At 45.3% G+C, this 14,126-nt stretch overlaps 1 protein-coding gene across 4 annotated transcripts in view; it reads right to left on the minus strand.

Annotated features, from left to right (window-relative positions):
- Positions 1-13,028, minus strand: part of Klf7 (Kruppel like factor 7) — an 88,450-nt gene extending 75,422 nt beyond the window's left edge. For 2 of the 4 annotated variants that reach the window (XM_036173565.1, XM_036173562.1), the window contains exon 1: positions 11,696-11,955. In XM_036173565.1, coding sequence (XP_036029458.1) covers positions 11,696-11,797 — 102 coding nt within the window. In that variant the 5' untranslated portion in view covers positions 11,798-11,955. Of the gene's footprint in view, positions 1-11,695; positions 11,956-12,140; positions 12,227-12,967 lie in introns of those variants that run through there. The other 2 variants (XM_036173564.1, XM_036173563.1) reach the window with 2 other exon arrangements.
- Between the last annotated feature and the right edge of the window lie 1,098 nt (positions 13,029-14,126).

The raw sequence follows: 14,126 nt of genomic DNA on the forward strand, positions 1-14,126 counted from the left end.
TGGCATTAAATTCAAAATACTCCTCAAAACCAACCCCCCCCCCCAAATACCAAAAACCCAAACCAAAACAGCAACCAAACCTCTGTTAAATCTATAGCTAAAGTTCTTAAAGTAGCCCTGGATGTGATACGGCAAAGGAAGCCCATCATTTCCACTGTACAGAGAGGAAAACAAGATTCACACCTTAGCTACTTCAATGCTTATCTGCTATAAAAGGCATGATTTAATGTCTATGGCTCCCAGTTCCTTGCAGCTACTATGAAAGACAAGGCGCCCCTCCCCCCAAAAAATAGGTTTTTCATTTGTGGGTATTAGTTAATATACCTTAAGGAAACAAAGAAGCTGAAATATATTTTGAAAGTCTAAATCTAAGAGAAAACGGCATCCTGCGTGCTATGCTGTGGTTTGACGTCTTCCCAGGACAGCCCATGACGTAGAGAGAGGGATGGAAGGGAAGTCAGCTGGAAGGGACGCTAGCAGGGGGAACTAAGGATGCCTTCTGGGAGCTTACCACCTTCACTGGTCAACGGGACTTCCCTAGTCTCTAAGAACACAAGACATGCAAAAATCTACCAAAGGAAGGAAAGCAGTCTACACACCAGGCCGGCTTCAGCAAAATAAACTTCTCTGTAGGTGCTGAACCAAACCTTAAACTCCAAGATATAATAAAGATTATAATAAATAATAAAGAGTTTTATAGCAGTATATGCACAGCTATGCCCCCTCCCCGAGAAAAAGCTCCCAACATGAACAACTATATCAAATGATTGCTTTTCAGAGGCCTATTCACAAACACCTCACTTCATCACAGAAAGAATATTCCCCGTGTCTGTGAGTGCTTCCATTACATCTTATTTGAAGGAGGAAAATGAAATAAAATTCCTATCCGAGATATTTATAGATCTCATAAAACCTGATTTGTTCTCATAAGCTGCTGTAAGCTCAGTCATCAGGTAAGCTGAAAATGGGAGGTGTGGTAAGTAGCACTGGATTATGTTATATGTGCCTAATTCTGGCGCCAAGGAGAAGGGGGAGGGAAGAACCCACCCAGGAAAAACTTGGAAGTAAGTTATACATAAGATGAGTACAAAAGGAAGAGGAAAGGTTGGATATCTGCATGAACAAGCCAAGAACAGTCCAAGGATGTCGCCCTGGGTCCAATTTCTGGGGCTAATACGTTCCTTTTCCCAGTTCTAAGTACTAGGGGCATTTGCTAAGTGACTGCTATATGCCCTATGCTGGGTCACAGAGCCAACTCTTAGGAACCAATACTCCACTCCAGATGAGGAATAAGAGTTGGCAGTGACCTTCTTGAGGTTCTAGCTGCACGTTCATGTAATTTGTGTAGGACAAAACACTAGAACTTTGTGAAGCACCTGGGACATGCAGAGAGGAGAAAAACCAAGGTTCAAAAAGTGAGATATACCTGTTGATCCATAGACCAGTTATAGGTCAACTGGTACCAAGCCATATCTTTGACTTGTGCCATCATGTCTCCTACCAAACTAAGAGTCAGTATACATATAAAAACTGGAAGCATTGGTTTGGACTCTGCCAAGCCACTTCCCTGGCATGTGATTTTAGGCAAGCCACTGGATGTTACCACAATGACTCCACCTGTAAAGTGGGACAAGCAGAATATGTGTTTCACATAGTTGTGGAGAAGATAGAATTAAATGATACATATAATATACTCAAAGGAGATAATCTTTAAGAAGTATCTGATATATATTAGGTATTATTTTGATGCTTTTATGATGATAATATTGACCAGATGCAAGGAGGAAAGACACAAGCGTATCTACCACTACTTTTGCAACCTGTTTACTTGGCAGCCACAGTAAGATAACTTGCTTAATCATCTCCACCTCAATTTTCTCACCTCTGAGTAGGAAATTCTGTAATATTTCCCTGCTTCCTAGTTACAGAACAAATGTGTCAACGGCAAGAGGCCATGAGCCCCTCAGAACTTTTAAATTCAATATCTGTTTGTTCAGATGCTCATCAGCAAATGTGAAACTCTTTATCATGGAACAAATCATCTCTTGGTCATTATTAAAGAAGTAAGAATCTCGAGCCACAGGGGAAGACTTACAGTTAATGGCTAACAACTTTTGAATGCAGAATTCTATGTGAATCAAGTCAGACATTGAACAGGATATCCTGTGGATCACAAGAGAACTGCTTTGTGTACACCCTCCTCATAGAAGACCTCCAATGCACAGGAGGAGCTGTGCCCCAAGAGCAGGAACTATGGTCCCCAGATGAACAAAACACAAAGGCTCAAAAGTCAGGGGTAGGTCTATCTATTTCCACTCCTTTGTAGATTGAGCAAATCCACTGCCTCTCCAAAAATAAGCCCAAGACTATATCACCAGTCAATTGAATTATGCTCATTTGGCCTTGGAAGGTGAATGTGAGTGGGGTCAAGAGCAGGTGGTCATTCCCTTGCAGGGCAATTGCTCCATGGCTAATTGCCATTTTCACAGCTGGGTTGAGCTTTCCAAAAAACATCCTTCAACTCAGAGCCCTAAGCTTCTCCTGGAGGTCTCGCTTGCCAACCAGACCCCTTCAAAGACAGTTTATAGATAAAAGGACAAAGCTACAGGAGATACAAGTCTGCAAACATCACAGTTTGAGAAAGAGGCATTTCTAAGGCTTCTTTGTGAATATCACCACATGCCCAGTCATTACCTCAGGAGCCAAGTCTTCCATGGATCCGGAGGCTGCCTCTTTGCCCAAATGTCCTCAGCAGTAATTTTTCTGCAGTTTATTTTTGTTCCTCTTACTAGAAGGAGGGATCCTTTGAATTTTTTTCCGCATAAAACAGAGTCTACTTTCAAACAGTGTGGTCAGTAAGAAAAATGGAGACGTGGTCCCGGATGTCCATCTGTACCATCTGACAGGCGTACATGCACACATAGCTTCCTTGAAAAACCACGGAGCAGGCTGAGCTACGTAGAGAACCCTGACTGCAGACTCACCAGGGAAAAATGACCTGAAATGTCACTTAACTGGATACTAATGCCCAACACCTCAAAGCTTCCAGAAATGGAATTTGACCTGGTTAAGCAAACCCAGGGTGGGTCATAGGAAACGTGAGCCAGACAGAACTGCCTTAGACATACCAAGTTTGGGAAAACAAAATAAGAAGGGTGGATCAACCCTTGGGAAGCTACTCCTAACAAAAACTCAACATCTCAACAAAGCTGGATGAGGACTACTGAACAGCTTTGTTCTGCTTTGTTTTAAACATCTAACAATCTCATATTAAAATTATATAAGGAATAAAAGGTTCTAATGTAAGGACTAGGCCCTTGTGACTGCAAGTAACCCTCTGTATATCAGTGGTTCAAGTCTGAGGCTACACAGTGGAGTTATCTAGTAGCCTGACAAATGTAGAGAGAGGCCTGACTGAGTCCCTCCCAATGGGACACTGTTTACTTGGTCTGTGTGACTGAGAACCACTGTTAAAATCTGTTAAAAACCTACATCTTGAACTACAGCCACAGCAAGCATTCAAGTAACTATGGAACCTCTACCTGATTCACTAAAACCTAGCGGGTTAAACACCAAAGGGTGACTACCAACCTCATCATTAAGGCAACAACTAATATAATATAAGTAATATAACCTAAGTAGAAAATAGTCTTAAGAAGAAAAGATCACAAGTAAAGAAAGAGCTGGACACAAATTTGTAAAATAAATAAATAAATAAAAATAAAAAAGTATAGCAGTTGCTATTGACTAAGGACAAGGAAGATGGGTGGGTAGTTTCTTTCATCTGAAAGTTAAAGGATACAGAATTTAGACAAAGAGAATTGTGGAGGGGAAAAAAAGTAAAAATGAGATAAAAGGGAGAAAAAAACCTAAATTAAAAAATAAAAGCAAAGGCAGATAAAGCCACTCACCTCATTTGGATGGCATTTGCTACTCCTAAGAGCAGGGGGCTTTTGCTAATGCTACATGGGTCTGGTCTTGGAACAACTTGACACTTACACGTCTTAGACCTATCCTGTGTGCAATCTGGAGGCACTAAAAGCTGGAAAGCTGATCACAGCAGGTGACTGAGGTACAAAGACAATTCCAGAGTAGGGACAGAAGGGGCAGAGAGGTGAAGGCCAGTGCAAACACACCAAAGCCAACTCAGTAGGAGATTTAACACTAATTTTATATATCGACTCCTAGGACTTTTCAGTCTAGAACTATTTTATTTTAGAGCATACAGAAAGGGGTGAAAGACAGCTGGTCATTCAAAGCTAGATCACGAGAAGGGTTGCCATATTCACAAAAGGAACAGAAAAGATGGGAGAAGTCAGAGCTTTGGCAATCAATGGTGAATAACCTAAAAACCCTTGTAAGAACTCTAATTCAAACACAAATACCAGAGAACAGAGCAGAATATAGCTCAGAGAAAATAAGGAAGACTCCAACTATGGGGTGGGGGGTGGGCCGGGGTGGGGGGGGTAGATATTTCAGCTTCTAAGCTCTCAGAAGGCAAACGAGAACCATGAGGTGAGTTCCAAGAGAGAATTTCTCCCATTAGAACTAGCAGGGAGGGTGAAGTGGGTAGACAGGCAGAAAGAGGAGCCTGGCCCCTGGAGTGAGGTAACAGCTGCACAAATGTCCAGAGTCCACTTGGGAGACTGAATTTCTTCCTACTTTATTAGAAAGAACAGTACCTTTGGTGTAACTTCAGACAACGTTCCAGACTCACATCAGCCCAAATTTCCAGACAACCGAAAACACTTCAGAAGAGTGAACTGGGCCATGAGCACGTGATTCTTTTATGTTGTCCCTTGGCTGGCAAGGTGCCACGGGGCCATCTCACAGCTGCTACGCTCTCCTTCAACTCCAGGTATCCGGTCTCTGAGGACCTGTATCTGAATGACCCTCCCCACCAATCTGTTACTACTTCAATGATAAACACATTTTTATAAGAATGTCATTATTACTGTGAGGTTCCTGCCTCTCCTACACACAAAAAAGATGCTATATATTATTTTTTTATTTTTAAAAATAACTATAGATTATTGAGATTGGGAGAAGGATTAAGCTAAACAAATTTTCCCTAAAATATTCTACAGTTTTCTTCTAGGGCTGAAGCAATGCCTGTGTACGCACGCGCACACGTTTTGTTTTCTTTTGTTTTTGTTCCAGTTTCCAAGGTAAAGGAAGATTTTTCTTGTGTCTCTTTGGAATGGTAGAGTAAGAAATGAGCTGAAGTATATTCATAAGCAGTTATTTGAAACGTACCCAACTGTCTGAGTGCTGGGCTCTGGAGTTATCAGGGCTAACATGAACCTGAAGAACTCAATGCCTCCTTTGGCTTCAACAGTCTACAGTGATTCAACTCCAGTACTTCAGAGGTAAGCAAACCAGAAGCCCTTTCAAGATTTGAAATTATGAGGTTTTTTTTAAGGTTCTTAGCTTTGTTACAAGCTAGAGGCCAGACTTTCAGGATGACCCTCAGGAAATGTTAATGTATCCATATTCAGAAATAGATATTGCACGTGGCTCTACATTAATTATTTTAATTACGTCAAGTCATTTCCGAATGACACACATATGTACGCCATTTCCTGGACATTACAAACATGTGAAGTCACACTGTTGTTCACCGGCCCCCACCATGCCCTGAGCTAAAGGCTTGCCCACAATAGAGCTAAGCACATCTCAAGCCTGGCTTGAATAAACAAGTCCATGAGTAAAAAGAGACAGGTACAGACTAGTGTTCAAAAACAGCACCAAAGAGTTCATTTTTACAATGGTTCTGCATTATTGAATGTTAAACATTCAATGTTCTGGGGTGAATCTGCTGGAGAGCAGAATCTGCATCCTATTCAACTTTGCATGGCTCAAACACAACAGCCTGCTTAAATAAGGTCTTAAGAAATGAAATATTCACCATGGAGTAGGTTTAATAGAGCTTGATGTAGAATATTTGTAAAAGCAAAACCCCACATAGCATCACTGGGTCTATTGCCAGCACAACCAGGAGCGGTTTTCCCCTGGAATGGGAGGTCACTTGCATCTCAAGCAGGTGGGCATTTGGGACTCATTTCCCCAAGGTGGCTGGTGATTCTGCTGTAGCACGCACACAAAGGAGATGGCAGACAGAGTTCCTGTTACGGAAAGTGGGACAAACAGACTGCAGACTACCAGGCCAAGCTCTTAGGCTCACACCAAATGGCAAGCCAGGGTCTTTGGCCCAAGACCAGAGAAATGACTATGTTGCAAAGTAAAGGTAACTGGAGAGCAGGATCAGGAAAGACTACTTGGGCACACATCTTAAAAATGGCAGTATTTTATATGGGGGACTCCTAAATGAGATTTAATAAGGATGTTTTCTCATGAGGATGTTCTAAAATGGGCATACAATATAAGGAAAAGAGTAGTATTTTCCAGCTTGTCAGTGTTATGTATCACATTAATGATTAAGTATCATTAGTAGCTGTAGAGTTCTGGTTCCTTTCTTGGTAGAGTTGGCTAACACATTTCCACCTGTTTATGCTAAGCAAGCACTTAGCTGATTCAGGAGAACAAAGAGATTGGTAGGATACCAAGTCTCTGCCCTCTCCACCCTGGTGTGGTTCATGTTAAATTGGGGAGCTGTCCTAAACTTTCAGGAAATTCCACCTCTAACTATAGCAAGTGAGCTAGCATCAGGGAGGCATTATATACCTTCACCAGTAATAGGTCCAGTGAAGGCGACTCCAGATAGAAACATCTACCCACTAACTGATCCAATAGCAGAGCAGGAATCCTACCACCATGAGCTAGCTGGGACTGGCCAAAGTAAGCTTGCTGTGCTTATACCCTAACAGCTGAAATAAGGGGAATTCTTTGAAGAGAGAATTTGAAGAGTCATAGAGAATGGCCATTAAAAGCTCCATTCCGACCCTCTTTAAACTATCCCCATTTAAGTGGAGAAGCAAATTAGCCTCAATAGGCATTTCTATCTAGCAGGGGGCTGGGAGAGAAGAGCCACATTGGAACACTTAAGGTCTCCAATATGCCCATCCATAAATCATCTCAGGGCAAAGCTGTCACTCCCTATCTTCTACTTTGCCTTTTAAATGGATGGGACCCCAGCATCCCTCTCCCCTCATGGTGGTGAGTAGGGGTGTGAGATACAAGGAGAACAAAGAATGGTAAGTTCTGTTTCCCTTACTGAGGACAGGTGTAGTAGCGATATCTGCATTGAGAGCGTGGCGTACTTTAAAATACCAAATTGCAAACAGGTAGACTGAATGATTATGTGCATGAGTCCCTAAACCCACAAGAAGATGTGTCTATTAAAAGAACATAAAAACGAATCTATTACAGAAAGGCTAAGTGTGTGATTGATGGCATTCACATGTGCTCTCATTTTTAAAGTCACATGTATTTAGTGACTACATCTTTATAAAGAAAGTCTTCAGAATCAGGGCAGTTCTGATTTTTTTTTTTCTCTACCAAGACACTGTTTCAAATAAAGAAATAGATTTACAATAACTGACGAACACACAAATCACATAAAAAAAAAAAAAAAAGAAAAGCAAAGCCAGCTATTCTATCCTTTCAACGTGGTTACCAAGGCTCCTTTGTGTCTACAAATTTCTCAGGGTGGTGCTGTTGCCAAGAAATTCTAATTCATGATAAGGTTTTCTGCAAATTGGGACAGTGGCAAACCTGCGGATGGATAGATCCTGCAGTTTGCTTTGTCTAGCTGTTTGAGAGCACCTGGCTGCCCAGGCCTGTGCGAGGCAAGATCACACAGCAGCAGTGTGGCTCACAGACCAAATCCCAGCTCCGGTGGTACCATGAGGCTGTTCTTGGAAGGCAACCATTTCTGTAGGTTTTTCCCCTAGAGATGCCTCATACCAAAAGCCCTCATAAAAAGTGTTTCAGGACGCCTGAAACCAAGATGAAATTGCAGAGTTATGGGGACACTTTAGTCCTTACAGAAGCCAAGTATGCCATTAGTTTAAAACAATGAGGGAATGGAGGAGGAGGGAAGAACGTTCTATGATTTATTTATTTGTTTCCAGTAGCAGTGGAAAATTTTCTCCAAGCAAAAGGGAGGCCTGAAATTGACCCCATTTGCCAATTATGAATCAGCATTAACAATGAACATAATTCCATAAGAGTTTTCAAGTAAACATGCCATGCTTCTCAATGACATGTAGCAAAGTTAAGTGCAAAGAATACTCATTGTGATTACTTGGACTGTCCTCATGAAACAGCATGCTGGGAATAAAGAATCTATAAAAATTCTAAGTCCCCGCAGAGTCTGGAAGGAAATGAAGGTGTCATATGAAATGCTTATTTTCTGAGTCAGCAGCCAGTTCAAAGAGTCCGACGCCTCTCGTGACTTTATGAGTGTACCCTGCTTTACCATCAAATGGTACCCTAAAACCTACTCTAGCATCCGTCCTATCCTGGACTGTTTTCAACTTCCGTTCAAACAGCTTTTGAAATATTTCCTGCAAGTTTACAGAGAGCTTAAGCCTGGTAGCCTTCAGAGGTATGTCAGCTGAATCCCATAAAATAACAGAGCACATAAGCAGAGAAGCATGGTGTGATTTAGTTACATGACGGGCAGAAATGATCTTACTGGAGCCCAGATTGCAGCACACAGTTAGGGTCCAGAGATGGAGAGCTGTTCATCTGGAATGTCCACTTGGGTTTTTAATTACACCAACAACAATTTGGGGAGTTGGAACTCTGGTTGAATATCACTGCCTAAGAATCCATGTCAAAGTGACAGAAGACAGTCCTGCCTGTCACAATCAATGTCTTTGTCACAGGCTCACTGACACAGGAAACTATCCCATAGCCTAAGTTTGAAGCAAAGTCCACAAACAGCCCCTCCTCAATTTGCCGATGTGCAGATAGATGTTCTTGGCTTTATCATCCAAAACCATTCTCTAGAAACCAAATCAGATTATAAGGAGCTCCATTCCGCCCCCCCCCTCCCCGTATGTCCCCGAGGCCAGGTATATTGCTCACTTTAAGAAAAACATCTAATAATGATTCCTCATTTGACCTCTAAAATCTGATTACCCCACAGCATCATCGGGACACTTCCTCCTGCCTGGGGTTTTTGTAGCAACCTTCTTGAGCTGTTTTGAGCAAAGGAGTCTCAAAATTTCACCATCTGGTTAATTGTAAACTATCAGTTGCATAAAACCACCACTACACCACTACCCCCTAGACTCAGAAGCAAGAGGGTACGGGAAGGGGAGGAAGGAAGAGATAAAGGCTAAAGGTTTTGTCATCAGCACGAACTGAGGTCCTAGATACCTTTATACAGAGCAGCTGTGCACAGAGTCCAGAGCAGAGAACTCCTGGCTGTGGTACCTTGTTTACAAGTGTTTGCCCACGAGTTACGTTTCCATGTGGACTTGGAGAAAGGTTTTAAGATGGCAGTTGGAGACAGTTGAGGCAAGAAATAAGAAAGAAGACGGACGTGAGAATTCCTTAGCCCGGCGATTAAAAAAAAAAAAAAAAAAAAAGGCTAGAGGTTTCTAGAAATGGGAGGAGGGAAGTGCAGGAGGGCAGGAGGGGGGGAGGAGGGAGAGAGGAAGAGCAGAGCTGGCTTCTGAGGAAACAATAGATCTAATACATCCCCTAATTGTCAAGCCAAGGATGTTTCCTTGAAGCTGTACCTTCTGGATTCTCTAGGCCCATCTAGAAAAGCAGGTTTCCTCTAAGAGCCCACCCCCACCCCCACCCCAGGAGCAGGCTTTACTACCTTGAAAACTTGAACCAAAACAAAGTTGTGTGATTCATCTGCAGGGAACGTTGTAACAACTAAAGCCAACTTTCTTCCCTCCAACACTGAACAGTTAGTCACAAACAAGGGCTGCCTGGGGCAGGCTGACTAAATCAACAGATTCCCTTTCCTAACCAGTCTAGACCGTTGTTAATATGCAACTGATTCCACACCAATGGGCTCACAGTGTGAAAAGAAGGCTGTTTGGAAAATGAAATTCTGGCAACATTTGGGCTTACTCCACACGCAAAATGGAAAGGAAGAAGGGGATGTAGTGAGACCCTTCAGGAGACCTAGTCTTGCTAGGAAAGGATGCGTTCAAGAAATGATGTGTGCATGGTGGCTGTGTGCTTCGTGAAGGGCAGTATCCGCCACCCTCTTCTGACTGGAATGCGTGCCCTGCACAGACACAGGCCGCCAATACCTGGAGGAAAACTCACAGCTTCTAGCCAAGCAAGAACAACTAGCAACAATGGCATGGTCTAAAGAGCGAGGGAGCACTTTGCCACTGGCTCCCTATACCATGAGCTAAACATCTCTTCCTAAAACAGCAACTGTGACACCCCAGCCTCAAGCTGGCAAATCCTGCTTTGGATCCTGGCAGGGGAAACTCAGCCGTTCATTAGCCCTAACAAGCTGCTGTCACTGAGCAGAGAAGTTACATGAGCAGCCACACACCAAGGATCGCACAGTCCTCCCCAAGGGCAAGTGGTTTTTCTCCTGGATGGACTGTACAAGTTCACACTCCTGACGCTCCAATCCGGACGGTCTTCTTGGACTTTCCATCGGTGCACACCGTAGACTTTTTAAAACACCCATCCTGTCCCCTCTCCCCAGCTGCCCCGCCCCCACTACCACCATCTTTCCCTGCAGAATGTCCCTTCAGCAGCTCCTAATCGCTGCTGGAAAAACCACTGTTTCCGCAGCAGACCCAGCACTTTCCACTGACCAGCACTTTTTTTTTTCATTCCACTTCACAAAGCCCAGTGAACTTGTCCCCAGCCAGGCTTCAACCTCCCTTCAATGCCAAGCCAACTTGGCACCAGTACCCTTCAGCATCCTAGGAGTTTCTTAACTAGTCCTCTAAGACAGAGTCAGAAGCACCGAAGCACACACCACCACCCTTTGTCCAAGGTAGTGCTAACCTGAGAGGCACCTCAAACAAAAAAAGAAAAACAAGGACACAGTATTGGCTGCTCTCTCTGGAGACGTTAGCTGGGGAACCTACAATGTAAATGCATTGTCAGCCTAAGACAGACACATCTTCCCATCTTCCTTGTACATATACTTAAGCCAGAAAGCATCTTTTGTCACCTGGCTTCTCTTCCTACATACAGCTCACCTTGTAACCCAAAAGTCAAGCTCCTGTTCTTTATTTGACACTCGCTAAAAAAACTGGGGAAAACACTCCGTGCCCCCCCCCCGACCCCCGCAACTGACAGTCCTCAGCACCAGTTGAAAGAGATGAACCCGATTTAAGTACCAAAAAGGTCAGAACTCCTGAATTTAGGAACGTGGCATCCTGTCAACCATTGCTCAACCACCTTCCCACCCGGCTCCTCTAAACCCCAGAAGTTCGCCAGCAGGTCTCGGCTGGGGGACAGTGAGCCCGACAACGTGTGCGCAAGGATGTGTGTTGGTGACAGAAACGCAGGCAGCTAGAACCGGTTCAGCTCAGCACACTAAGGGGCTAGGGGTGGGTGGAGAGGTAAACGCATATGATTGTTTCAGAAAACATTTTAAACAACACACAGACAAAAAAAAAAGAAGAAGAAGAAGAAGAAGAAGAAGAAGAAGAAGAAGAAGAAGAAGAAGAAGAAGAAGAAGAAGAAGAAGAAGGAAAAAAATAAAATTTCAACTCAAAGCCCACACCAACGCAGCCCCTGCGTCTCCGCCGCCGCAACACGATTTACACAAGTAATTTAAATCATTCACCTGCTGCCAGGTCTCCTCCAGGGATGGCAAAGCTGAGAAGTAGCCGGTGTCGTGGACAAGTTGTAGCTCCTGGAATATACTATAACTAGCCAACACGTCCATGCTGCTGCTGCCGGGCAAAACCGGAGGAGAAACCCTCCCCCGAGCTCAGCTGGGTCTGTTTGTTTGTCAGTCTGTCTGGCTCACCCCCCAAGAAGGCAGACATCCAGTGGCCCTTTTGTTTTGTTTTGTTTCAGTCAACTAAAAAAAGGAGAGAAAAAAAAATCAATGCAGGAGAGAGAGAGGAGGTGAGAGAGGAGCGAGTGAGTGGGGTGGATGGAGAGAGGGATCCAGCGTGTACAGTGCAGATGACTGCCAGGAAAAGGGGACTTCACGGGAGTAACAATTCCCTTCCAGGGCTCTAATCACTCCAGCTCGTGGATCAGGAAGGGGGACGCAAACTCACTGACACGAAGCTGCCATCTATATCTGCAGCGCTGTTCGCTCCTAATGCAATCTTTGCTCTTTATTTTGGGAGGTTGCATTTTTTTTCTCGCGATCGCTTCTCTCCCCCCCCCCCCTTCCCTTCCCTCCCCCCCCCCCACCCCATCCTCGCTAGTTTGTAGTCCCCCCCCCCTCCTCCCTTGTCTCCTCCTCCTGCTCTTCCCCCTCCCCAAACTCCCTCCCTCCACCCGGCTCTGCGCGCAGCCGTGGGATCTCGGAGGAGGGCGTCCATTAGGCCGCGTGTGACCATGTAAGGTAAACAGGGGGCTCATGAAGTCACTGAGGACCAATGCGGCACTCGGAACGGGCCCTGGGGCGGGGCCTGGCCCGGACGGCGGCCTCCGATTGGCGCGCTGCGGATCTCCCTGCTGCCTTACAAGGCGGTGCGAGGCAAGCTATTTTTAGAGGGCTATATAAGGGGGCTGAGGCGGCCGCCGGGCGGCCGGGGAGCTCGAGCGCGCCGGGGAGGGCCGCTGCGACACTAGCGCTGGCTCCCGGGACGCCGGAGCGACCCAGCTCGGGCTGCGCGCCGGCCTCCGACCCTCGCTGCGGGGCTCTCCCGAGCCGCCGGTGCCCGGACCCCGTGTGGATCCGAGGAAACGGATCGCCGCGGTGGCCGATCGGGAGGTGCGATCCCCGGTGCTGGGTTGGGATGTCTCCTGCGGGAGCAGCCGGTTGTGCGGCGGCGCAGCCGTCGGGGGCAAGTGGCTCTTTGCAGCCGGCCTCCCCGCCAAGCATGGGGAAGGAGGGCAGCGAGGGAGAGGCCAAGCTCAGGACAGCATCACGTACCCAAAAGTAAACCCCAAAAGCCCCTTCCGAATTCCCCATAGGGTGCAGAAATGCAGAGCCAGAAGAGGAAGTGCCTCACAATGGCAGAGAACAAAGGCGAGCTGCTCCGAGACGCTGCCTGCGCCCGCCCCCGACGCTGCACGCTGTCCCCGCCCCGGCCCGCGCGTCTCCGTGCGCGCCGCCGATCGCCTACCGCCCTCCTGTTCCTCTGACCCAAACCATAGACCTAACTTGAACTGGTGCCCAGCATCCTTGAGTGTGCGTGAAAGGGAATAGAGGGAGCCTGGGTAGAATTAGGGTGCAGATTGGAGCGGGAAGCTAGCTAGCGGATCCTTACACGAGGTTTATCCAGTAGCTTCCTGGGGTCATGCAGACAGAGCTGGGGATAGTGCAGGGCTCTAGAGATGTCGAGATTCTGCAAACTCAGAGATGGAAACCTGCGCAGTGCACGTGGTTAACAGTTGCCCAATTGCTTGACCTTAAATGGCTAGTGTTGTACAGGCTTATCCAAAATACACCAAAAACTGGACTGCAGAATCCGGTACTTAGAGACAAGGAACTTGTACCTTCAATGGAAGAACCCAATTTCACCAAACCTTTTCCATCTGTTGATAACAATATTGACTTTGTTCTGTAAAACAAAAGTTCTCCATTTTCCAAAGGAAATTAAACAAATTATAAGATTGAAGAAAAGCTGATTTATTTACCCTTCAATGCCTGAGATTCTATTGGTCAAAGTAACAAAATTAATTGTATAATTGATGCCTTGTTTGCAAGAACGCTGATTGGCCGCACGACTTGAGCAAATGGCAGAATCAGGCTTCTGCCTACCCATCATGGGAGCAAGAATGCAAATCTCTGCCTTGATTTGTCACAAAAGACAAAATACTGTTTGCAATTCACCTAGCATAGTATGTGATATTGGAGGTACTAAATGTTAGCTGTCACTGTCTCCAGACTTTAAGCAAGGAAATTAAATAGTATCTGGACTAATAGGCTCCGTAGGGAACAGACCAGGGTCTTGAAAACGAATGAAAGGTAGCAAGCCCTTGCATTAATTTGATAGGAGACGTCACACTCTCCACTCTTCCTCCAACACTCCCTGGTTGTAGGGCTTGAGCAGAAATCCATTGATTCTGGTGCAGAAGATGTATTCATG

This window comes from Onychomys torridus, chromosome 23, assembly GCF_903995425.1.
Source record: "Onychomys torridus chromosome 23, mOncTor1.1, whole genome shotgun sequence".
NCBI lineage: Eukaryota > Metazoa > Chordata > Mammalia > Rodentia > Cricetidae > Onychomys > Onychomys torridus.